Source organism: Gymnodraco acuticeps, unplaced genomic scaffold (assembly GCF_902827175.1).
Source record: "Gymnodraco acuticeps unplaced genomic scaffold, fGymAcu1.1, whole genome shotgun sequence".
Taxonomy (NCBI): Eukaryota; Metazoa; Chordata; class Actinopteri; order Perciformes; family Bathydraconidae; genus Gymnodraco; species Gymnodraco acuticeps.
In genome coordinates, this window is record NW_022991705.1 from 1,125,997 (window position 1) to 1,153,289 (window position 27,293).

The following is a 27,293-nucleotide window of genomic DNA, read 5'->3' on the forward strand; positions in this document are numbered from 1 at the left end:
CATGCTGATGGAAGTGATGTAATCAAAGCTTCTCTGGGCCTTGTGTAGGTTGCCATTTTATCAGGGTGTGTGTACGTCTCTGTGTGAGTGACCAACTAGCTAAGCGCTGATAATGCGGTCACAACCCACAGTCTGTTGCCAAAAACAAAGATACAAATGGATGTCACAGCTTATCCTGATGTGATCTAAGGCCTACTTTCCCAGCATGAAACAGAACCTTGTAATATCAAAACATGAAGAACGTCTATAGTGTTACAATCATTTTTATATTAATTAATAGGAATTAGCTAAACATTTACTCAACAGCAAGGGAACATCTAGCGTATCGATCCCAATAGTTAACAATGCTGATGTTCCTTAGTTTCAAATAGGTCAGTTCACAGGTCATGAATGTTTAAGGACAACACTGCTGTCAGGACAGCTAGCTGCTGGCTGCCTCTCAGCTGACACCATGTTGACACCTGTGTGGAGGAATCTCTCAATCAACCAGTGAATTCCGTTTGGAGAACCTTAAAGGTTGTTTTGACATAGAAACTAACTTGGAAACGGTGCAAGTGCCTAAAATGGTTTAAATGGATCTGTTTCAGCTTCACCAAGCAGGTGAACGGGTCACAAAGTGAATCTGTAAACAGTGTCACTTAACTGCACAGGTTCAGATGGAAGTAGAGCTACCATCACAACCAATGTTATTACAGAACAACATCAATTGATGGCAGATGCTTTCGGTTAACAAGCGTTATCCTATAACCATTTATTTAAAAATAATTGACTAAACTTAACAGAAATAGGAGAAGTTTGTGTTTTCTAAGAGGAAGTGAAGACTGGTTATTCAAATGAATGTTGTTCCATTAGAATCACATTTCCAATAATTAAAGTATTTTATAATAAAATAATTGTAATTGTTGGAAGAATCCTAACAAAGCCTCACATTTTATGGTAACGACTACCTAAAGCTAGCTATAGTTCACATATGTGACTGTCCCACCTCCTTTAGTATCCTTGAGTGGAAAACTACCAGCCTGGGACCACGCACTCCTTTATTCAGTCCATTTACAGAAACCTGACAGGCAGGTTTAAGGTGTTGGTGCAGGTGGAGGGTTGGCGTGGTGAGGGGAGAGGGATCATCCAAACACCACATTACACCACCCCACCTATTACTCAGCCCCCGCTATTCATTCCGTCAAAACAAAGTGTTTGCAGCCTGTGGAGTACAGAGGAAGAGATTGACATGAGGTTCACCATCGCCACCATGTGGTGGACTGTAAAAAGGATGTTTGAAAAAGACACTAAATCAGGCTCGATTCACTATCATTTTAAATCAGGAGCAAAATCACAGCATTATGGGAAAGGTAGCTAAATTTACCCAAATGTTGTTACTGTGGTTTTTATCCATAGTAACTCTGTCCAACAAGTCCATTCTAGTCCAATCTGCTGAATTCTCAAACAGTTTAATGATGGATCACATTCTATTTTGTGTTAGGGCAGGATGAAGAAGTCACAAATCCATGTAAACACTACAGTTAAACTGTACGTAACATTTCTAAAAAACGAGCAAAGCTATGTTGGAGTTGTCCCAAATGTTTCCAAACATTTTTTAGCAAAATATAATTTCAATCAAGGTAACAGAGCCTTAGGTCCCCTGTATGGTTTGGTTTCCCTTCTATGGTGGCTGCCGAGTGCAAATGCGCTACATTGACCCAACACATTTCCATTAGGAGAAAGGCACAGCCTGTGCATCCATTCTTACTGATGCACACTGCTTGGACCAGGACCGGAGAGCTGGTTGACATTCGGGGATTGTAATGTCGGAATGAATCATACGAACCCAGCGGTGTGCGTCACTTTTTAGTGTCGCCTGGTTTCTGTTGTGTTTTGAATTTCTTGCAGTGTTTTTTTATTTGCAGCATTTTGATTATGCAACGCTTTTAGAAAACACTGCCCATGTTTCGTCATGTTTGTGAATGTTTCCTAAATGCTGCATGTGTGTCAAGTTGGTGAAGATGTTCGCAGCGTGTTTATCCTAATGGAAATGTGTTGGGCCTTTGAAAGGCATTTACACATGTCGGCCACCATGCTTTGCTCATGCGTACATGTTGTGGTTATATCCAGGTAACTGCACCGTTTTATTATATACTTCATAGATCTTTGTCAGTTTGGAAAAATATATTTGAATTGAACCAATGAAGAATGAGTGATTGGATGTCTGAATCTTGAGTGATCAGAGAAACAAGCTGAGCAAACATTACAACAGCTGAACTGCTTGGGAGAAACACTGATTTGTAACATGAAACTGCTTTATTCTGTGTTTTACCAGTTTTAATCACAGTGTTTCTTTGTTTTCTGGGAGCAGAGCTCATGGATAATGAGTCATGCAAATCTGCTTAATGATGAACAAATAAGTAATCCCAACCGGTAGAAGCTAACATGATATAAACACCACCAATCTCCATCTTTTATTATGTTTTAATGGATAGAACTGTAATGGCAAAATAACATATTGTCTGCTAAATTTAATGTGAACACATGAAACATGAAATCTAGATCGGACAAATGTGATAATTGTCTTAACGCTAAAATGACTCTGAGGAAGAGTTAAAGCATCATACAGAGTCAATAACCCTGTAACACTGAACATCCACTGTACTCACAAATCATAGATGATACTGTTACTCTTTACAAAACCCCTTTATTTTAGCTTTTTATTGACATATTTGAGCAATTTGTGCACACTGTTAAGGGTCACACCACCCCTCCTCTCTGTGGATCTTCAGGGAGTTTAGCTAAGTGAACAGCAAGAGTATCAGAAAAGAGTCACAGAAAGTCACCAGGGGGCTTTTTAAGATGTGAATATATTAACAGCTGCAATAATCAATATGTAGGTATTAATAATGGATCAATGTGTAATGGGAAAGCTGTGGCTTCAGTGATGACGCCATGATGGAGCAAAAACTGATTTCCCCTCAGCTCTACAGAGCATGTTTTCCAGCCCACAAATTCCCTGTTTTGGTTCCTCATCAGAGGTGTGTCCAGCAGCAGCTGTGTTCTCTTCGCTGTACACCACATGCAACACAAACAACAGACTAAACTAGAAAACTGGTGTGAAAAAAAGATTGATTTCCTCCATATGATTTCCCTCGGGAATTGGCGGAAGGCACAACAGAGCGAATAGGAGAGTGAACTAGAAAATGCATTTCCTGCAGAAAATGCGTGCGCATGCTGTAAAGTTTGTAAACTGTGAACATTTGTGGCTGAATTTTGCAGAAAAAGCTGAATATGTTACTAGCTGAATGGTAGCTGCTTTTAGCTACAGAAACCAAGTCAGTGTGTTGCTGAACTTAGCGGAGAAATGCAGAAAAGTGAAATGATTTGAATCAAATTGTTACAGCTCAAATGCATTGCAATGACTTTGTTGAAAACTTGAAAGTGAAATGTTAAACTGGAAGAGGAGGAAAAATAGTGAAGAAGCTTAATATTTAAAAGAAAAGGTTTAAAAAAGGTATAAACAACTAAATGTATAGCCTCAATGTCCTGAAATAGCTGAATAAGTTAATAGTTGAATGGTTTCTGCAGCTGAAAGTAGGCTGAAGGAGTTAGATATCAGATGTAAGTAGTAGTGAATGAATGTTTACAAACACCTGTGTGTGTAAGCCCAGAGATCAAAGGTTTCCATGGAGATGTGCTGTGAAAGGAGAGCCTTTCCATTGTTCTGAATGAGAGATAAACCTCTTGCATTTCTAACTTTTGTTGAAAAAATAATAATACAAACCTCCAGTCTGTCTGTGGGCGTGTCTGCTCTGATTAGATGATGTCACTCAGGTGTGTGGCCCCGATCTGCCCAGCAACACCATGGTTACCAACTGCAGCACCATGTCCCATTAAGAATGCATTGAGGATTATAGCTGACAATTTTGCCACAGTCTGTTCAAAAACTATGGCTCCTATAAAAAAATGACCAGACCGTGAGCATCAGGGAACCCCAATGAACTGAAATATGTTTGTTTTTTAGGTTTTGTGTGTAAAATGTGGAGATGGGAGCAGTTTGTCTAAAGTGTACTTCTCTCTAGTCTGAAGAAAGATCCGGATTTCTTTTACATGGGAGTCTAATGGGAGCTAGGTGGACCTTTTGACAAGTTTTTGCTAAAAAGCTGAATATTTCAAAAAGTATAAATAATTTTGAAAAAGTTGAAAGTTTCCCATCATGTGCTGAATAGTTTGATATTTTAATGGTTTCTGTAGCTGAAAGTATGCTGAAGTTATTGAGAGCCAAACTATTTGGTGAAATAATAATAAGAAGAAGAACTAGGAAAATTACACTATTGTGTTCAAGGTGAACAAACTGATAATTATAATTATGATCATGATCAAATTTCCAGTTACACCATAGTTTGTGTACAGTTTTAAGACCAGACATTAATGTGATTGTATCAACGTGATCTGTACCACGTAATCACAATGTGAGTCAGTCCAATGACTCACAGCAGAGGGGGCACACTTTATGGTTTGAGCTGACTATAATGGAAGTTAACTCACCTTTCTGAGGAGGATCAATTCAGGAAGGATTGAGATGTTAACCTTTTTAACCATGTTCACAATACAACTGTATTCATGTGAGTTTAGAATGTGCTAACTGGGTTTTTAAGAATGTATATAGAAAGTGAAACAAACACTCAAAGCGGAGAAAATGGCTCTGTGAGGACGTGCCTCCACAGGTTAAAGGGAGGATAATGGTACAAACTCAGGCTGGGTTTTTCTTGGCTCAGAATATAGGCTTCATAAATCTATTAGTAGTAAAGCATTGATCCTGCCCACCTACCGTATGAAATAAGTCCAACACTTTGCATCATAGCAAAAAACATCCAAATGGCATCTTTCCAGGTGACACATGTCATCCATACATCGATGAACAGATACAGATAAGACATGCCAGAAAGCATAAATACAATAATATATTTAGAATGATCCAGTGGTGGAATGTGTACATTTACTCAAGTATTGTACTTAAAGGGCTCATGTCATGCTTTTCTGGTTATTACCCGTCCCCTTGTGTGTTACGAAGGTTTTTATGCATGTAAACGGTCTGCAGAGTCAAAAACCCTCAAAGTACACCCTGTAGCGAGTAAAACTCTAACACAGAAAATACCTCCCCAAAACGCCTCGTTGGAGATTTCTCATTTTCCAATGTTTTCTTCCTGGCTGAGACGTGGGGATACCCAGAGGCAGGGCCGCCCCTCCCTACAGGCCAATCACGCAGGCTGCATGGGGCCCCTCCTTGCGCAGGGGGCCCCGCCCAGAGGGCCTCAGCTGCTGTGCGCATGCAGTTCTCCGCTCAGTTTTCCGCGCACCCCCGGCTGACACGCGAGAGTGAGAGGTGACAATGGGAGCATGTCTGTAACCCGACACCGTTGCAATGAATCGACATCTGACCAATCACAGCTCTGATACGGCCACTAGTGCAGGTGAAGAGATGTCGGTGAAAAGACAGTTTCAGTCCGGCGCAAAAAACAAAACATGAAGAAACTAGAGCATCACTCGAAGGTGGGTTATTGTATGAGTCAAATGTACAACTTGCGAATGTTGTATAAGTCAAATTGCCATATTAAAACATCAGCTGCAATTCACGACATGAAGAAGGCAGTCTCTGCAGAGCATATAGGCTAATGGAGATGCAGTTATTTCCAGCATTCTTTATTTACCATTCATTCAAGTATGTGATGCCTTTTATCTGCTAATGTACAGGAGGAAGAGTGATAAACTGTCTGTCTAGTTGGCTTACATAACAGTTCAAGTTTACAGCCTAAAGAATATGGAGCATTTTTCCCCCTTTTATTCATTTTTATGTCAATTTGCACATTTCATGGTGACGCTCAGCCTCTCCCCTTAACTCCTAACAGTCATCATCATGTCAACCACAACACAGAGAAATACTGAAATGTGTGTGTAGTTGTTGATACATTGCTGACAGAGGGAACTACATTTGAATACAGATTTAAGAAATATCAGTTTTTGAGCATGTCATAAGCATGTTTTGTCTTGACTATATTACAACTATATTATAATAAAACAATATAGTATTTATATTATTGAATTGATTATGATTATTATTATTAGTAGAAGTTGTTTATTTGCATTAATTATATTTTAATCTTTTTGAGGCTAGTATTTGGCAGGAAATGCAGACGTATTCACCTGTAAACGCATACTGAACGACATACATGCACATTTACCATTTACCTCACTGCATAAAAAAGTGTTGATAATAATAATAAACAGGAATTATATTTGCAAAGTAGCCTACTTTGTTTCCAAAAACATTTTTTTTCACTCCTGTCGGTTGGGGGGGCCTCATCTCACAATGTCGCTTGGGGCCCCAAGTTGGCCAGGGGTGGCCCTGCCCAGAGGTCACACCCTCTGCCAGCCTTTCAAGAAACAAAGCTTCCCAAAGGAGCTCCAACAAGCCGTTTAGGACAGAGAGTGAATACACAAACTATACAGAGATGTATGAGAAACCAATGTGAGTTTGGAACATTGAACAATGTAAATCTATTCTAGCAGACCTCAACAATGGAATTATGATCAGTAGAAATGGCCATGACATGGGACCTTTAAGTATAATTTTGGGGTATTTCGATTGTCTGCTACTTTGTACTTGTGCTCCACTACATTTCAGGGGGAAATAGCGTACTTTTACTCCACAACTTTTATTTGACACTTGTATGTAATTGTATCTGTTGAAAGGATATATATTTACTTCTAATTTACTCAATACTTTCCAAAATGTGCTGCATACTGAAGAAATTACAACTTTAAAAAACTCTTATACATATGGCTTTTCTAACGACAAAAACTAAATAATATCATATTCTATAATAATTATAATACACTTTTATAAGAGGCCTTCTGCACAATGAGTACTTTTTGATACTTGAGTACATTTAGCTGATAATACTTTTGTTCTTGAGTAAAACTCTGAACTCAGGACTTTTAATGGAGTATGTTTACATTGTGGTATTAGTACGTTTACTCAAGTAGAGGACCTGAGTACTTTTAATACCCTTGGAATTATCAGCTGTGGTTGTGGTTATTACAAGAAATCCAATAATACCCAGAAATTCAGTATTTTCACATTTTATCACATTCATAATATTGGATGTTCAGTTGCTCCCCGGGGAAACACCATGGGAAATGCCATGGGAAAGACGAGGCGCTCTACCCGGCGGCCACTGCGCGCTTCCGTCTCACTTCCTTGTTCTTCTGTGGAGGGAGAAAAGTTTTCACGGAAGGGACTTGACGGACTTTTTGTGACTTTGTTCGGCCAAGCTTAGCGTTGCATGTTGGAACCAAACACCTAACTGCTCATTCATCGCTCCCAGCTCCTTTCGGGCTGATAAAGTGAAAGAAGTTATGGCTGACAGCCGGGAAGAGGGGAAAGAAGACCAGGAGCCTCAGGGCGCCGTGGGTGGGGAAGGTATGTGAAGCCATGGCAGGTGGACACAAGCTAACGAAATGTTGTATTAAACTGACAACTCCTGGCAATATACCATTATGACATTTGCTTTTTATTAAATTGAGAGACCGGTTTTAACACAATTGGGTCGATAAAAGTGTCCCCGTCGACATGTTTCCTCCTAGCGTTAGCCTACCTTATCCGAACCAACCTCCAACCTGTCGTCTGTTTTCCAGACATTCATTTTAAGCTAGCAATGTCGTGTAAGAATACCATAGGTTCACAGAGGTGGAAGAAATACTCAGATCATGTATTAAAGTAACTACCAGAGTGTAGGAATACTCTGTTACAAGTAAAAGTCCTGCATTCAAAATGTTACTTAAGTAAAAATACAAAAGTATTCTCATCAAAATATAGTGAAAGTAGCGACAGTAAAAGTAGTCACTGTGCAGATTGGTCCATTTCAGAATAATATATATGATATGTTTTATAATGATTGATCATGAAAGTGTTCTCAAAGCTGGTAAAGGAGCAGCTAGTTTGAATGACTTTGTATACTGCAGGGTAGCTGGTGGATTTACTCCAGGTGGAACTAAAGATTTAACACTTGATTAGATTTCGCATCATTAATCCAGATCTGTGAAGTAACTAAAGGTATTAAATACATGTAGTGGAGTAGAAGTACACCATTTACCTCTGAACTGTAGAGGAGTAGAAGTACACAGTAGCAACAATTTGAAATACTCAAGTAAAGAACAACCACCTCAAAATGGTACTGTTAGTAACATTTTGATTGCAGGACTTTTATTTCTATCAGAGTATTCATAGACTGTGGTATTTCTACTTTTACTAAAGTACGAGATCTGAGTACTTCTCCGATTCTGATCAGAGCTAATTAAATACTGCTAGTTTATGTATTTATTATGCTGATATTAAATATAGCTGGGGCCAGTCTTTCCATGGGAGTTTGTGAAATATGCAGAGTCATTGTATGCATCATAAAGTACCATAAAGTCAATATGTCTGCTTAACCCGGTCATTACAGTGCAGCTGGTGACAAACAAGGTAATAAAACAGGAGGATTGTGGCCTGAGTCAGGACACTGTGAGTCAGGGTGAAGGTCTGCTGTGAGCTCCCCCCAAGTGTAGTTTAGAGTTCATTTCATGTACAATTCAAACATATTATCTTACACGAAAAAATTGGAGCAAACACATGAAGGCGCAACGTAAATATTGAAAACTTAAATATAGGGTAGACGGGACTGTGACAGGCCTGGAAGTTCAATTTAACAACAGTTGATTATTTATAATAATATTGTTCTGTAATTTAATTCCCATACTTTTGTAAAAAGATGTACATGTTAATATAGGTGTATAAGTATTAAATAAACTATATTACAGTAGAATGCCTCTTCCTAATGCTCTTAAATTGTCTATATTCTGCTCTTGAATTGTTTTAAATGTTCTTTGATAACTTAATATTTAGGCATGACTTATACATAATGAAACTGAAACGGATTTGAAATGTGGTCAAACTATAGAAGTCTTAACTATTTTGGTGGTACAAAGTAAGACCCCAAATGTACATACAAAATAAATCAACATATTTTATCAAAACAAGACACTTTTCAACATAAATAGTTAATAAGCTGTTATGGCAAGAGCTTTCTTTATTTGGATTATGAAAAGGAAACGCCTCAAATGTTCTATAAATAAAAATGCCTCGGTGTGTGAATGCTTTATATAATGATCTTCTCCTTTGTACAGATGTCATTGATGATCCCATCCTGGAGCAAGGCGCAGTGGTACTCAGAGCGTAAGTCTCAATCTGAATAATAATAATACACAAACTGAATTTACACAGCACTTTTCAAAAGATACAAAGTGTTTACATGGTTAATGGAAGAATACACATTAAATACAATACTATCATCTCAGTTTAACTATTGTAATACTATTAAACTGAGATGATATGAGAGCATGTGTGATCTTCTCATGATACGGTGAAAAAAGAAAAAAGATTGTTGATATGTTGGTCAGTTGATAAAAAGTGAATAACCTCTGTTGAGTAGAGCAGTTAAAAATACAACCTGGTTTGAAAATACAGAAATCATCACGTAAGCAAGAACAGACGCACACAATGGGTTTTTTCTTACTGAGTAAAGGCTAAAGTTTTCCGATTGCTGAAGTAACAACTTAAGATGCTACTGATTATTGCCTTTCGACTTATTCTGATAAGGTTTTTCAGGATAAACAGACCCCCAGTGTATTGTCATGGGGACCGGCTGATCTGCTGCTCATTACCAGTTCTTGCTTTTTTTTTTTGTAAAAAAAACACAATAAGAGGCTCACCCTACAGAAATCACCTCTGTTCTAGTGATGGGAATTCCCGCTCTTTTTAGTGAACCGGATCATTTGGCTCGGCTCACCAAGAAGAGCTCCCAAACGGCTCTTCCGTTTACCACATATTATACCTTTTATAACTCAATCAAATGTAGCCCTGTTTTGACTAATGATTTATATGTGTACACATATATCACTTAAATGATTCAACACATCTTTTGTACTGAAGTATTCAAAAGTAAAAATTACATGTTTAATATAAATGATTTGCTGGGGCCAAATGTTTTCATTGCATTTACAGACCCTTGTTACTCTCTGATGCCACCCCATGAATGCACTGACTTGCTTGTAGAACCACGCTACACAAAGCAGATAGCAACACCTATAACAACTTTAGCATAGACACGCTCCCCTGTCCTGCAGGACAGGGGAGCGTGCTTTGAGATCAGCTGCTGAGCTGTCAGAAGAGGGGGAGAAAAAGAGATCTCCGTCCTCCGTGTTTTATTCTTTTATGATTATATAGAGTCATTATTCATTTGTTTTAAAGCTCAATAAATAACAAAGAAGACCTTTGACCGGCACTTTTCAAATTTTGTCCGGAAGATTTCAACTTTAACGGACATGTTGATCGGCGAAAGAAAATCTAACTGAAACTCTGCCGCACGGTCCCCTCGTCCCTTGGAAGAGGCGGAGAGGTGTTTGTCATCTGCTGGTGGACTACCGGAGAGAATTACAGCGAGGGAGGGATTGCATTGAATTACAGCAGCGGGAGCAAACGCTTGCCTCGGGGAGGGAGAAAAAGAGCCACAGCGGAGAATAAACAGAAGGGCAACCATGGCAACCATGCGCGGGAAGTCTTCTTCGCTGCTTTTGTGGCAGACTACAGCGCCACTTACAGGCCTGGCATATGTACTACAGCGTCTCCAGCGCTTTCGAGCGGCAATGGCCGGCCGTGGCCCAACCTCTCATTCCCCTGATAGGTGGAGAGTTGGCCATATAGGCGGAGCTCCTCGTTCCTGACGTCAGAGAACTTTCAAATCTGTATCAGTCTGTATCAGATCCGTTGCAGCCCCGTTTTTAGAGATTTGGGTATGGAGGAAAAGAGAGAGGGTTGAGTTTTCTGACACTTGGTGAGTTCCCTGACACACCGGGGACACATATTCATGTATAAAAGACGTACAAAAGTGCATTTTGCATGATAGGTCCCCTTTAAAGAAAAAGCCCTAACAAAACAGCAGGGCTCTATTTCAGTATTAACAACAACAAAAAAAGACAGCAACAGCTGACATCAAATCTTTGCTGAGCCTAAAGATAATCATAAATAAATAACTTATAAAATAAATATATTGCAATTTTCAAAACTGCAGCATCCAACCGTCTCTAATCATAAAAAAACATAATACAAATAAATGTATTGCAATGCTCAAAACAGCAGCATCCAACAGTCTCTAATCCTTGGATATTACATGTCACTGCATGCATGCATGGAGCGTAGCGCGGAGATCATCATATCATTCCGCCTTGTATTACTTCACAACAAAAAACGGCTCGTTCTCGTGCGCGAGCCGGCTCCCTTTGTTCACTTAAAAGAGCCGGCTCGTTTGCGACCGACACATCACTACTCTGTTCCCCAAGTTTGTGTTACTGGTTACATGTATTTTTGCCACCTTTTTTCAATTTGAACCTTTACTTACTCAAATCATTAAAAACACACCTGTTCACCCTGGCCTTCGGGCCCTAGCCCTTTCTTGGTCCCCGGCTTCCTTTATTTATTTTTTGTTTGCCCTTTGATTGTCTGCTTGTTTTGTTTGTCCACCATGGGTCATGGGCAACCTTGGGTCCCTTGAAAGGCGCTATATAAATATAATTTGTTATTATTATTATTATTACTTAGATGTCCTCTAAGCCTCCAGTCTCTAACACTATGCTAGTGTTTTTTAGGATAGGTTCACATTTTCACACAAATGCGTTTCTTGTCGATGTATATCGATATATACGCTATATGTATATAGCCTTGTTTCTAAAGCAAGCTCACAAAGTCCAAGCATGCGTCTTGTGTGGTGTTTCCTTGGTAAAGCCGTTTTCTCTGTCCTAGGTATGTGATTGAACGTATAAACGCGGAGGAGCCAAGTCGCCACGTCTCCTCGGAGCATCTCGGAGGAAGACCCAACGAACAACAGGACCCTCATGTCAAAGAGGTGGTGCAGCAGCTGCTGAAGATCGCAGATGAGATGAACAGGAACACTGAGCTCCAACGGTAAGCTGTGCAGCAGGAACACACCACTGAAGGAGCACATCACTCCATAGAGCCCTGGTGCCGGCTGCTCTCAGTGGTTCAATGTAGGGAGGACTGACTCTAAAGAGTATCTACAGTGCTGATACCAAGTCCTGATCACATACTGGGACAGTGCACATTGATGAACACAAAATAATGCTTACAAATGTAAATGAGCCTGATTTTAGCTTTGAGCTAATTTCCATCCGTAGTCCCGTCGCATACAACATATAAGAACATGACATGTATATACATAGCAAAAATACATGATATGCAGAAAGAGCATGAGCAGCATACACGCATTTACCACATGGCAGTACAATATAGCAGCTATGATACATAAAGTGCAAGAGGAGATACCCCTGTATAAAAGTGCATTTAGCGGTGATTACTAGGGATGTAACGATATATCGCGATATCACGGTAAATAAATGTCTCAATACCGTCATAAGCCCCCCCCCACCTCTCAACCAACTTCCTCCTGACTGCTTTTCTGTTTTGTTTCTTTGTTTCTTTTTGGCTTTGTTTTTGTTTTGTTTGTCTACCCTCCCTCCCAAATGTAAAGCGTCTTTGGGTTCAAGAAAAGCGCTATAGAAATAAAATGTATTATTATTGCTATCGGGATGTTAAGAGCATTCCATGGAATATAACAAAAAGTGTTTCTGAAATAAATTACATACCCCACCTTTAAGTAATTGATTGTTAAAACATGTGACGCGTTCGAATGCTTTGGGGGGGGGCCTCGCTGCGGTGCCGTTCTGTGATTCTCCAGATTCTACAGATGGCCCCTGCTCACAACCTTATTAAGATCCAAAGTTTTGAATCAATGCTGAGTACAGCCAAACTTGACAGTCTCTTCTCTGTCATTGTAGACCGAATGCTTCTCGTTTTGCGCCGTCCCGTTCAAATGACAATCATATTTCCTCGCTGGCGCCAGGACCGGGGGAGGGGTTACAAGGCTCGCGTCTTGTGCTGCATTCACTTGCACTCGGACATTAGGGATTTTCTCTCATAAATGTCCGATGAGCCAAAACTTTTCTTTCAAAACAAATCTGTCAACTGGGGTGGCAGCATATGCACCACCACCCCTCGCCCTCCATGATCAAGCGGCTTCTCCGATTTTGTTGTGTGTTTTGACTGAACTTTGTTACTGTTCAAATATAAGTAAACATTACGTTTGAATGATTTAGTGAGCTGGTGTTATTTTTTTCAAACCGCATGTTGGCTATTTCAGCACCACGCACTGTCCATCTACTTATTGATCCACTATCAGCGTCAGTGCACCCCACTGCCAGATTGTGTCTGTGCTGTGTGTCATTCACTCTCAACATAGATACAAGTACAATAAGCATTCTCTAGGTGTAGGTAGATTCTCTATTCGGACATTATAGCCTATAGCCTATATGTGCGACTGTCGGTCCGATATAAAAAAATAAATAAAAATAATAATAATCTCAAAATAATCTTTTATTTTTATTCTCAAAATAATTTTCCGGGCCAAATATTATTGCTGGCGGGCCACCAATGGCCGGACAAACAAGTGGCCGCCTATTGCCGACCCATGCTCTAGAACAGTGGTTCTCAACTGGTCAGGCCTCGGGACCCACCTTTTACTTGGTCAATAAATCGCGACCCAACATTTTGAAGCACTCAAATCTATTCAACAAAAAATCCTGCTGTAATATATACGCTTTTCAGCATACAATATTAATACAAGTGAAGTACAGTGCATATATCCCTTATATCCCTTCACAGAACTAAAGTATGCTTTTAAAAAAGGTTTAATGAGATGATGGAATCAAAGCTGAACTATATAAAAAGGCACGCATGCTGAAAACCCAACCCCAGCAGGGGGGTCTGGGGGGATTCTCCCCCAGGAGATTTTTAGAAATACTAACATAAACTATGCATTCTGGTACACTCTGAGAAGAAAATAAATAAATCTATTACTACCCTGACATATTAATAATATTTTATGCCATTGTTTGTTTTTCACTTTGTTCTGACATCTTGCTGCGAGTTCAGAGGAGATAGTCTGCGTGACTTTAAATTGTGGGTAAGGGGAGATAGCTCCCATTGTTCTGTGACCTGTCAGTCATCAAACCGGGGGTCATATTTCATTATGTGTTCATTTCTATCTGAAGTTGTAACCATGGATGTATAAAAAAGAGTTCTACCGCAAAGTTATTCTCCGTGGGGACTTCCGGCAACAATCTTGATTCTGATTGGCCAGAAGACTCGAAAAAACATCAGCAAAGATATTTTATTGAGAAGATGATCACTATGTGACAGAAGTTTTCAAAACCGTTTATGGTCTCCGGTACTTCCAGTCCAATGCACGACTGCATGCACGGCGTTAAAAAATTCCCCCAAAAATGTTTCCAATTTTTTTTTCTTCACTCACACACCCACTCCAAACGGGTCCGCGACCCACTTTTGGGTCGCGACCCACCAGTTGAGAACCACTGCTCTAGAATAACTCTTTGATAGCAGACAAACAGCTGATGGCAATCTCTTGTGACTGGTTGGACTTTGCATTATGTAAAGCAGGAGTTTTAAATAAGACGCATACCTTGATTGAAGAATGGACACATTAACACTGAAATGCTGATCGGTCTGTTTGCTGCTTTATTAATCAGACCTACATTCCCACACACACACATAACACAAATAAAATCTAATGCTTTTGTTGGATTACACTTGAGTTTAATTTGTTATTTGTTGTGAAATATAACTGGTGATGTTGTGCTAGAGCTTTCCTGAAACATTACTATTTTTGCAAACGTATATTCAAATGCACCTTGTTTGTATTGGATTTTATTGCCAAATATTGAAAAAATGTAACGCCATTACGACAATTATTACTGTTTGCTACAGTAGTTTTAACGTTAGACTTGTTTCAGAGAAATGTCACTGAGAGTAATGAAAACGTTTGAGTGTGTCCTTTTCCTCCTGTCAGACTGATCAACCAGGTACAGGCCAACTGTGCTCAGGACATCTTCATGAAGGTGGCCCGGAACATCTTTGCTGACGGCATCAACTGGGGGCGAGTGGTGGCTCTCTTCCATCTGGCCTACAGACTCATACACAAGGTAACACTACCACGACTTTCATCAATCAGAAATATTGTGTTTTACGTCTGATTGCCTCAAAGCCTTATGATATCCTCCACAGTAGGGATTTGAACATATACAATTGCTGATCACCACTTTCATTGCATTTTGAGTGGTTTTATCAACTTGGCAGTGTTTCTCAAACTTTTCCATACCAAGGACCACTTAACCAATAAAAAAAACACTCGCGGACCACCTAACTCCACAAATATCCAAAATCACATAGTTTTTCTAGAACAGATTACAAATCGCCTGAAAATGGTACAAACAAGTGGCAACATGTGTGACGAAGGTGTTGCGCTGGGCTATATCATGCAATTGAAAGAAACTTAAGCTCGCTCCATTGCAGAGATATTCCCGCGACAGTGCGGAAAACTCAAATTTAATTAATTAATTTAAAATGTGAAATTTTACCAATATACTCACAGACCACTAGTGGGCGCTCAAGGATCACCAGTGGTCCGTGGACCACACTTTTGCGGCTTTCACACCAGCGCTTTTCCCTTTCTAGCTCCGAGCGGGAGCTTTTCTGGTTCAGCTCCGGTTTCCCTTTTCTGCTCACACCGCCCAGCACCCGACTGGTGCTGCCGCTGCTGCGTCATGACGTCATCGTTTACATCGCTGATTTGCTCCCCAACGGCATTACGGCGCTCACAACAACAACGGGGAACTGCGTCGGGTCGATGATCGTGTTGCTTTTAATCACACGAAGCCAGATTAAATTGAATAACGACTTCTCCAACCTTATACTTTGCTACAGAGTGCCGTGGTTCATTGTTTATTAATGTGTTTCTGCAGCATTTACCGACCGATGCAGTGTTGGCTGCTCTTCCACGGGAGTTTATTCTCCCGTCAGCTCCCGGTTAGCTCACACTGCTGCGGCCGCTCTAAAGTATTCACTGTCCGACTCACACAAGCAGCTGATACATATCCCCAGTTCCCCTTAGCCTAAGTGAATGTGTGTCAGTCTGAATTGACGCTGTTTGGTATCACAACGCTGTTATGAAAGTTTCTCTGGAATAAAATGGGTGATGTTAGCATAGCAACCGAAGCTAAACTGACTACTTGCTATTGCTATCCTATTGTGGCATAAACCGTTTTCTACAGGCACATTTTACCGGCCGGAGCTGAAAAAGCGCTGGTGTGAAAGGGGCATTTGAGAAGCACTGACTTATGGTGATCCAACCCAGCCTCACGGCATTTCGTATTATAGGCACGAAATTAATCTATTGATTCGTGTTCACCAACACGACTTCCCCTTTGTTTTCGTGTCACACAGAACGATTTTAAAAGCAATGTAAATAATAACAAATTAAAAAAGATTTTAAAAATACAGATTTCAGTATTCTGACACAGAACAATTTTAGAAGCAATATATTTCTATTGGTTGTATGTTTAGTGCCTGCACCAAATAATAACAAATTAGAAGATTATTAAAAAAAAATACATATTTCAGTATTCTGAGCCCCATTTATTTTCCTCACGGACGGCAAAAAAAGTCAGACGTTATACAATTTAAAATAAAAACAATAATCGTGGCTTGATATTGAGTAAGAAAATGTTTTTATGAACCACACAGCTTCTGGTCTTCCAAGACCTGACCGGACAACCAATAGCAATACATTGCTTTTAAAATCGTTCTGTGTGTCAAGGAAAAAAATGGGAAAATTGTGTTGGTGAACACGAATCAATAGATTACATTTATTTCGTGACTATTACACAAAATGCCGTGAGACTGGGTTGGGTGATCCCGGTCCAAAATGACCGCCATAGGAAATGAATGGGTAACCCTAGATTATGTTCATCCATCCGACAACCCTGTTAGTTTTGGAATACATTTTCAGTGTGTATTCTTTGTATATTCACTGCACTTATTCATGTAAACCAGCAGTCTGAGAAATTGTTTACAGTTTAAAACCGAGTTTTAAGTTAGATTTTTTTTAAATGTTCTTTATGTAAGAGCAGTTCAACCAGACTGGTTAAATTTGACCACGAACATCAAAGTAAGGGAGGAGAAAGTCAAGTTTTGTTATACACATGTGCATGGATCAAACAGAAGAATTTCAAACAGTCTTTTTTTTTTAACTCCAGAACACTGTGAAGCAGATTTGGGTAACCCACCTGTTCTGAAAGTATTTGGTAGATAAGGAGAGCCCTTTTCATATCAGATACCAATGTTCATTCTTGGAAAGAGCTTGGCATATTCTGTCTTAGTACTCTGCTTGATTAGACTGCTATCTCTTTTTGTAAGCTTCTCTTCTCTATTTAGTTTTTCATTGTGTTGGCATTTGGCTGAGGTGGTATCACAATATCTACCAGCTATCCACAACCTTTGCTACTGGACAACCAAAACACAAGAATTCAGAAAAAGTACCAAATTGAAAGAATACCCAGGTTTAAGAAATGAAAGGACTCCCACATTTTTATTAAGATGCTGATATCCAGTAGTTAGCAAAGTGTATCTTTTCAAATGTTTCTGATTGCAATGAATGTGTTTATTATTGTATCAATGCTGCCGACACGTCCGACAATTCCAAGGCCAGTTCGGGGCCGGTGCTTACAATTCAATTTATATTTGTGGGTTTTAAAACAACATGAGCACAACTCTGACACATTCCACCGTTGTTAGTGTAGCGTGGAAAATTCCACGCTCCATGTGAATCAATCAAGGGGGTTTCACATGGACCTGATTAAGGCCCCGTCCACACGGAGACGAAACGGGTGTTATCCGCTATAGTTCTTTATCGTATATGGACGGTTCGTCCACACGAGGCCGTAACGCAGGGGTGTCAAACTCAAATACACAGTGGGCCAAAAATAAAAAAATCAGTACTAGTCGAGGGCCGGACTGGTTCAATGTTTATTGCAAAACGTATTGAAATTAACTTATTGCACATATTTTACATAACATGTTACTTGTTAGACGCTTTTATCCAAAGCGACTTACATACTCAATACTGTGGGCAATCTAGTGTTGTACTCACCAATTCACAAGTCCAAGTCACTCTCGAGTCACCACTCTTCGAGTCCAAGTCCGAGTCACCAAGGGAGAGTCGTAGTCGAGTCCAAGTCCGAGTCACCCAAGGAGTGTCCGAGTCGAGTCCGAGTCATCATTACCTGTGTTCGAGTCTGAGTCACAAGTCTTCATGTATTAATCTTCGTGGATATATGTGTTGAAATGTAGCTGCTCCTCTACATATGTTACGACCCGCCTCCCTACTCAATAGTAGTGGCTCGTGAGGCAGTCCGCAACATAAAACAAAAGTACACAACACGTAGGCACTAAACTGTGATCATACATTTATTGCCACAATACTAAATCATTCCACTGGAGGACAGGTAAAACAAACAAACAAACAGACGGAGGGGACTTGGGCCAACCACACCACGGGCCGTAAGATCCAGAGCCTTCCTCCGCTACCCAAAATCCAACAGAACCTAACGGGAGAAATAAAGCCGCGAAAACCTAATACTAACACGTCCTCCAGGAAACACAACAAAAAGGCAAAAGAGCTCTGACACAGCAGAGACATCCGGAGTAGTGATCGGCCTCCTCCTTCTCCTTCAGTCTCCTCTTTTATGCTCGGCTGATTGGCAACTGGGAACACCTGCGCCAAGCTCGGCTGAGTGACAACTGGGAACACCTGGGGAAGGCGGAGCCAGGTGTACCTGCACAGCAGAGAGAACAAAGAGGACAACAAAAGGGGGGGGAGTACGTAACACCCCCACCATGAGTTAGTGATTTAAAAAAAAAATAACAATCACAACAATCAACCTTAGTTGACAGACGTGCTCACCTCCACTCATTCCACACACCAGACAGGTTAACAACACACAATAACTGCTATATTATAAGCGCGACAATGACATTATCCTTGCCACGAATGTGTTTGACCTCAACATTGAAGGCTTGCATGAAAATACTCCACCACATCAACCTTTGATTTGTGTTACGCATTCTCTGCAGAAACACAAGGGGGTTGTGATCGGTGAAAATAGTGACAGGAATGTTTGATGACCCCACGTATACCTCAAAATGGTTCAAAGCCAGAACCATAGCCAGTGCTTCCTTTTCGACTGTGGAACCAACGGTGGAACACACCCGCTGGTGGGGATTGAATTTACCGGAGCGGTACGGCACAGGGCGCTCCACCTCACGATCAGCTCCAATACGTCTGCACGCTGCGCATCAGGCAAGTGTGCCAAATGAGACTCCATATTGACCAGAGTCTCCGCAGCGATCGGGGCCTCCGAGGTGACAGGGGTGTCAGGGGTGTCACTTTTAGCACTGGACAGCGCCTCCACACAGGCAGCGACAGGGTTATGAACAGCCCCAGGGCTTATCGTACCTGATTTCCCACCCTCACGCCACGATGGAGGATCCCTGACCGGCCTGTCCAATCCCGTAGCCGTAAAACTGTTGCGGGTGACTGCCACCGCATTCACTCCCGGCTTAACGAGCACTCTGCCACCGGCTAAATCATTCCCCAAGACCAAATCTACCCCTTCAATGGGAAAACATGGCCGAACCCCGACAGTTACCGGACCTGTGACCAGATCTGACTCAAGATGAATATTATGCAATGGCGAACCCACACACTGCATACCAAACCCCCTCACAAGAACACCCGAACCCACAGCAGACTCCTTAGAGAGGGGCAACACACCCCTCATCATAAAGGATTGCAAAGCTGCTGTATCCCTCAAAATGGTCACTGGAACCCTGTTGTTCTTCCCCGGTAAAGACACCATTCCCTCCATGAGAAACGGAGCAAAAACTTCCAGTTCTGATTTGAGAGACCCTGGCATTGAAGTACTCACCAAAGCGACCGTCTTTACAGGCTTCTCCTCATCCTGCAAAGAATAACAATTCGCAGGAATATGACCTCTTTTCTTGCAGTAATGACACACTGGCCTATCCGTAGATCTCCAATTCACCTCTCCCGGTTTTTCCTCAGCAACTCTTGGCCTGCTGGACTGCCATGGCACTTTAGTGAAGACTGGGGTTTCTCTGATATTATTGTCCACAAACCCGGCCTGTGCCCTAGTCCTCTCACTGTAGACAGTCTTGTGAGTAAGCACATATTCCTCAGCCAAAACCGCAGCATCAAACAGTTTCACCGGTTTTTGCTCATTGAGGTATGTGGCTACTGTGTAAGGCAAACAGTTTTTGAATTCTTCCATGAGCACTAATGTTTTTAGGTCCTCTAGAGATTTTGTCCCTGTCGATGAGCACCATCGCTCAAACAGAACCTCTTTCTCACGGGCGAATTCCACATACGCTTGACAATCTTGTCTTTTCAAACCACGAAACTTTTGACGGTATGCCTCAGGCACCAGCTCATAAGCGCGCTGAATTGCAGCTTTCACCTGTTCATAATCCCGGCTAACCTCCTCAGATAACGCAGTATACACCTCCTGCGCTTTACCCGCGAGAACGCACTGCAGCATAACGGTCCACATGTTCCCAGGCCATTTAAACGTTGTTGCTACACGCTCAAACAGGACAAAATAGCTATCAACGTATTTTTCGTTAAACACTGGGATAAACCGAGTATACTTGCCTACGTCAAAATCATGAGGTTGCGCAGACCCCAACTGCTGAGTCTGGTGAGACGTCAGCTCCAGCTCCCTCAAACGTAACTCCGCCTCATATTTCCTCAATTCGAGATTACAGGCGATCTCCTTCTCTCTCAGTCTGTTATCACTCTCCTTCTCTCTAACCATCAGCTTGCGCAGCTCTAGCTGAAGTTGAAGGTCGCTCACTTTCTGAGAGACCTCTGTCCCGTCGTCTATGGGAACATCTACTTCCTCCTCTGACAATACCTCCTGATCTATAAGCGCAGCCAACAGCTGTCCCTTAATGATTTGTTTCTTGTTCTGCTTATTGACTACAACGTCAAATGTGCTTGCGATCAGACCAAGCTGCTGTTTGCTACATGCATCCAACTTCCCCCGAGTCGGATCACCAACAAACCCCTCCAAGTCTAAATCCATCACTGCAACTCTACGCTATACAGCCAAACAAACAAACAAATGCTGTCAAGGGCCTTTTACAAAGTAATACTACTCACCACACCGGCACCTGCCCGAGACAGCCTTTGGACGAGCCCCCTTTTATCCTGTCATGTTCAGTGTTGGGACTAACGCGTTACTTTGTAACGCGTTACTTTGTAACGCGTTACTTTGTAACGCGTTACTTTGTAACGCGTTACTTTGTAACGCGTTACTGTAACGCAACTACTTTTTGCAGTAACTAATAGCGTTACTAGTTACCTATTCCCATTCAGTAACGCCGTTATAGTTACTGTGATTGAAATGGGTGCGTTACTACGTTACATTATGTGATGGAACTGAACCGAATCTCCCTGCGGATGTAATTTACAAGCGAATACAGCGATGTCCTCTCACAGTACCATGGAAAAGTGAAAGTGACCAGAGAGGAGTGATGATTGGTTAACGCGGGGTAACATTTCAGGGTAAGCCAATCAGAGACAGAGTTGGGCGGGTCTTGCCTTATGGGGAAAATACACACACACAAACACTTGCTAACACACACACACGGCAACGCTCACCACCAGCACACACACACACACTATGGCAGATGCAAGTATCAGCGAGAGCAGCAGTGCATTTGCAACTTGGAGATATAACCACTATATTCAATTTGTGGGGATAAAGGACGCAAAAAATATTACGGTAAAATGTAAACTGTGTGCAGGACCGAAAGCATTGTCCACATCGAAAAACAGCAATGCCAATCTCCTGAAGCACCTAAATAATGTACATGGGGCTATAAAACTAGTCGCCAAAGACCCCACCGTCTCAACTACCGGCAGTGACCCAGATGGAGCAACACCATCTAAACAACCAAAAAAACGATCTTTTTAAATCGCACTTTCGTGTTTTATTGTTCCACTATTTCATAATGATAATTGCTACAATGATGGGGAGTTGTCTTTTCTCTTGTGCCACAGAACAACACAAAAACTTGTATTTTTTATTGTTATTATTTTTAAAGTAAAGTAACTTGTTACTAGTTACTTGTATAATTTAGTAACTAATAAAGTAACTAGTTACTTTTTTGAGAGCAGTAACTATTACTAGTTAATTTTTAAAAGTAACTTGCCCAACACTGGTCATGTTATACTAATCTGTCTATTGAACTGCTGTGAAGCGAGTTTGGCTACAATTCTTGTAGTAATAGGTGCTATACAAATATAAAGCTTATTACTAATATTAATATTATTATTATATATAAATAAACTATATTTAAAATGAGTTACCTTTTAGAGAAGTGATTATATTTGTATGCCAATATTTTCCTATGGTAAAGTTTTCGTTTTGCACTTTTATTTTGATAGTAATAAGATCGGGACTCTTATTTTGAAGGAACTTTTACCGGTTAAATCGGTTTACTGATAAAGATTTAGCACGTCAGAAAGCACGTCATTCTGCATGTTAAGTAGCCATATGCTTTCGTGTTATCGGCTGAATCTTTATTTATTGATTAGATCACGTTACTCTGATGATAGTGTTCAAGACAGCCTATATGTCTGAACTCGATCCTTAGAGTAATGTCTGACGGAGCCTTCTCTTCAATATTGTTTCCACATAATGAGCATTTTGCGCTGCTCTTTTCCAATGTGGAAGCAGAATGTGTGAAAGCATACAGCACGATGCGGGGTGTGTCTCTAGACATCTTTAGACTGGAATAGCGGAGAAAATTAGCTCGAGTCCAAGTCGGACCGTCAATATACAAGTCGAGTCCGAGTCATCGTGGGGGGAAAAATTCACGAGTCCGAGTCCAAGTCAGTGTACGCGATAATTCACGAGTCCAAGTCATCGTGCGCGAGAATTCACGAGTCCGAGTCGCGTCAATCAGTGCGCGAGTCCGAGTCAAGTCCCGAAAATCGGCACTCGAGTACTCCATCTCTGGGGCAATCCCCACAGGAGCAATTTGGGGTGAAGTGTCTTGCCCAGGGACACAACGACATGCTGACTGCAGTGGGGTTTGAACCTGTGCTCCCCTGATCCGAACACCAACGCACTATACCACTGCGCCTCACGCCTCCCATTTTAATATTCCCATATTTAACCTGGAACTAACGAAGCTTAAATAATTGCCTATAAAAACAACATTAAACATTAAATAATCAGTTGCATTAATTTCTTATGGCTCTATCTGCAGCTTTTCTGGAGTCATTTCTTATGATAACGTATATAACAGCTTCAAAAAAACAATTTCCCTCAAAGAAAAAAACAAACATGCCCTGTTGTCGCAAGAAAAAAAGTGCAAAAGGAAACATTCATTTAAACTCAGTTTGCTGCTGTGATGCTAGTTCAAGCAGATACTTGGCATCTCATCTTGGGTGCAAGTTCATCAATGTTTGGGCTCAGGCTCTGAGCTGAGGAGACCCTCAGGATGGAGTGAAGGTGTGCGTGCAATATACCGGCGGGCCAGATTTAATAGTTATTAGAAATTATCCTGCGTGCCAAAATTAAATCCACCACGGGTCTGATATGGCCCCCGGGCCTTGAGTTTGACACATGTGCCGTAACGGAACCGTGGAAACGGAGCCCTCAAACGATTACAAGTTAAAGTGTTCAAGTGTACAGTGTACAAGTGCTACTGAGGTGTCCCTGAACAAGGCACCGTTCCCTACACACTGCTCCCCGGGCGCCATTCATAATGGCAGCCCACTGCTCCTAACACTAGGATGGGTCAAATGCAGAGAAACCATTTAGTTAAATAGTAAGTAGGCCTACTGTGTAATGACAATAAAAGTAAATTAAAAAAATACAGCGTCTCCAGCGGGGTCGAGCGGTCTCGTGTGGACGGAAGACTTTTTTGATATCGACCTCGGGTCTCCGTGTGGATGGGGCCTAAATGAAGTATGGATATTTACCCGCGTCGGTAGCTTACAAAGTTCTTCTGACTGGTCTCCTGTTTTTGCTTTTAAAGGCCCTGACCACCAACCATCTAGAGAACATCAGAACAATCATCGGCTGGGTCTTGCAGGTGATCAGAGAGCAGCTCTACTCGTGGCTGGTGCAGCAGGGAGGCTGGGTGAGTGATGTGCTACAATCATTCTAAATGTTGGTTTAGAACTGTATGGAGCTACTAATCTTTCTTTGTCTGTTTGATCTTTCCAGGAGGGGGTGATCCGTGGTTTTTCTCAGTGGAGGACAGTAGCCATAGTAGCATCAGTAGCATTGGTAGCAGCTATTGTTTATTACAGGAAGACGCGCTGAGAGCTAAACACCTCACCACCAGGGCTGCAGTCCCATCTCCTGGATAAATGCAGCATGTTAATAAAGACAATCTCTGGACATTATTTACAACGACTCCATCTCATCAACCAGCGGAAGTCAAGTACTGGACTTAGAGGGGGGAGGGGGGATTCTCTCTTCACAGGATTCCCTGGAACAAAAAATAATTGGGATGCTCTCAGCAGTGGCTTTCAGGAGATGGAGTAACAAACATGGGACGTATGTATAGAGGTCCTGAAACAGAAAAGAGGACCAGACTCCACCTGAACCAGGTCTCAGGTCCACATCTGCTATTTAAACTGGACCTGAGAGGGTATACCAATATTGGAAAAAGGAAACGACATATGGTGCATCATAAGTCAGCCAATCAAAATTCATCACTGATTTCTGTAGCTTTATCATGTCAGCCTGTGCTGGAAATGTTAATGTGTTTCAGCCCAGAGGCTACGCATTTGGCATGTGGTAGCACAGAAAGAGCTGTGGTCATCTCCATCCACCTGTCTCAGGGCCCTCGCACCGTGTCATGACATTGTAAATGTTATCAGTGAGGCAAAGTCCAGTGTCTTTGGGAGGGGAAAGGTCTACTGCCAACAAAACACGGCTTTAAGTGTCCTGAATATGTGACTGAATTCAAACTGCTCGTTATGATTTCTAAATAGCTTGGACATTTCTTACCAAAATGATTCTTCAGAGTTCTTGACTTACCTCCTAAAGTTTTAATATACCTATTTATATATACAAACTCAAACATTTCCCTACTGAGTTGCCTAAAGTGTATACTGATAATTCAACCAAAGAGTTTGATGTCAATCATTTATCTATATAATGTTGTCTATGCAGGAAACTAATGGGACTCTTAACACTGGGGCAAAGTCCTCCCACCACACTGCTGTAAAGGTGTGAGAGTTACAGGGAGAGATACTTTATGCTGGTGCTTTCATATAGAGTCCATCCATTAGCTCAGGACCTGTGGTCAGCTGACCATCACTGGACTGTGAACACTAGTTCGAGTATCTAACCCCCAGTTTCCACCGGGTCCGTCTGCGCCGCGCTGCGCCGCGTTACGGCTCAGACGCGTCCCAGAAGCGTCCCGGCGCAGCGCTTCTCTAAAATTAGGATGAATCCTATTTTTGCCGTGCCGCAGCCGTAACGTAAGGTCGGGCAGGCAGCCCCCCCTCGCAGGAAGTGGAAAGGAGAGCATCCGGGCCAGGCCCATCCCCCACATATACTAATTTAGCAGATCCCCCTCCTCCTTCATCACAACACCTCCACTACGACACGCACAATGGACGATGAGGTTTTCATCATGGAAGTGGACTTACAATTATTATTAACTGTGTCTGTCTGTAGACTACAACACAACAAAATAGGAAATTTATAACAATAATAAACACAATTTAAACAGACACAAAATAAAACATTTAACTACTAGCCTACTTACTTTCTTGTAGAAATACAAATGTTCAGGATGCCCGAATCAATAACAAAACTGCGAGCCTGCACGCACGACGCTATGCTTCTGAAACACTTCTGGGACGCGTCCGGTGGGTTATGGCGCTAGAGGAGGTCGGACCAAAACCGCGGCGCAGACGGACCCAGTGGAAACTGGGGGTAAGAATGACGCGAGGACTTTATAAAAACGCCTTGACGTAGCATCTACAAACAGAATGATCTGCACCCGCAGTGTGAAGCTCAAAACGAGGTGCAGGGAGGATTGTTGTAGGCCGACCGAGAAGTTAGCATCGCACGGCAGAAAATAGTCTCTGTGGCAAACAGATGTTTATGATACTTCCCTTTTGTTCAGCAGGATAATCTCCGAACATAAACACCACTTTTATCTTTTTTTAAGTTGAAATGCAATTGCCAGATGTAAAAAGATGACATTATGCTATAAATGACTACATCACACTGAGTGCATCATGTCAACACCGCTTAGCTAAAGGTGCCTAATGTTCTTCGTGATGACGTTTAGCAGTCTCATGTAGCTATTTCTTAGCAACCACCGATTTTACGATTCATAAAATCTTCTGACATTTATCAGTGGGGTATTTACGGTTTCAGTGACATTGGGACACTTCCACTATCTTTCTGTTGCCCCTGTGAATGCAACAGGACCAACATCTGTAATAAAAAGGGAGACTACGGACCAGACTATTATAGTACAAAAAACATTCTCCACAGCTCTATAGAAAACCTCCTATATAGGTTCATTATTCAAACTAATGCTTTTTGGTTATTGCGATGTGTCAGATGATGTGATGGATGGTTTCCATGGGAACAGTTGGTAGCCTATAGCAGAGCCAGATGCTGTTATCTGGTGCCATGAGATCTTTTGTCAGGGATTTTTGCTACCAAACTGATCCTGCACTTTGAGAGGGATATCAACTATTTATCTGCTGTTCTAAGGTGTTTGTAATGTGACCCGATGAATATTTTATTGTTAGAAACAATAATCTCATTGGATTCCATTTCTGTGAATGAATTAAAAACGTGTTTTACCACTGCTCTCTCTTGTGTGACAAGGTCATATTAGTGAAGCCATTTTTGAATGCACTGGTCAATTTCAAACATTTTTGGCTTTTGTTATTTCCGTAATAAGTCATTTTTTAGACTAGTGGAAAGTAAACATGCACATTTAGATATTTATTTTGCTGACTTTGTCTATTCGTATCTGTACATTTCCCCTCAAATCCCCAAAAGTAAGTGTTGATGATGCTTCAATTGCATAGTTAAACGTTAGGAAACGGTAAAGGGGTGATGTAAATGTAAGTAGTGGAAGTTTAATTCAGATATACTGTATCTATTAGTTATCTCCTTGAAACTGTTATCTATCATATTTTAGTGGG

At 41.3% G+C, this 27,293-nt stretch overlaps 1 protein-coding gene across 1 annotated transcript; it reads left to right on the forward strand.

Moving 5' to 3' along the window:
* Positions 1–7,242: 7,242 nt before the first annotated feature.
* Positions 7,243–26,953, forward strand: zgc:153993 (uncharacterized protein LOC767645 homolog). Its single transcript, XM_034198867.1, has 6 exons — positions 7,243–7,465; positions 9,211–9,259; positions 11,882–12,043; positions 15,021–15,153; positions 24,140–24,244; positions 24,331–26,953. Exons 1-6 carry the CDS (start codon positions 7,402–7,404, stop codon positions 24,427–24,429), a joined length of 612 nt encoding a protein of 203 aa, XP_034054758.1. The 5' UTR covers positions 7,243–7,401; the 3' UTR covers positions 24,430–26,953.
* Positions 26,954–27,293: the final 340 nt, after the last annotated feature.

What these genes read in the sequence shown, in the direction of transcription:
- zgc:153993 (XM_034198867.1), top strand. Translation starts at nt 7,402, where the DNA reads ATGGCTGACAGCCGGGAAGAGGGGAAAGAAGACCAGGAGCCTCAGGGC. An exon ending in AGGAACACTGAGCTCCAACG is followed by an intron (nt 12,044 to 15,020) that starts GTAAGCTGTGCA and finishes TCCTCCTGTCAG; the next exon opens with ACTGATCAACCAGGTACAGG. An exon ending in CCTACAGACTCATACACAAG is followed by an intron (nt 15,154 to 24,139) that starts GTAACACTACCA and finishes TTGCTTTTAAAG; the next exon opens with GCCCTGACCACCAACCATCT.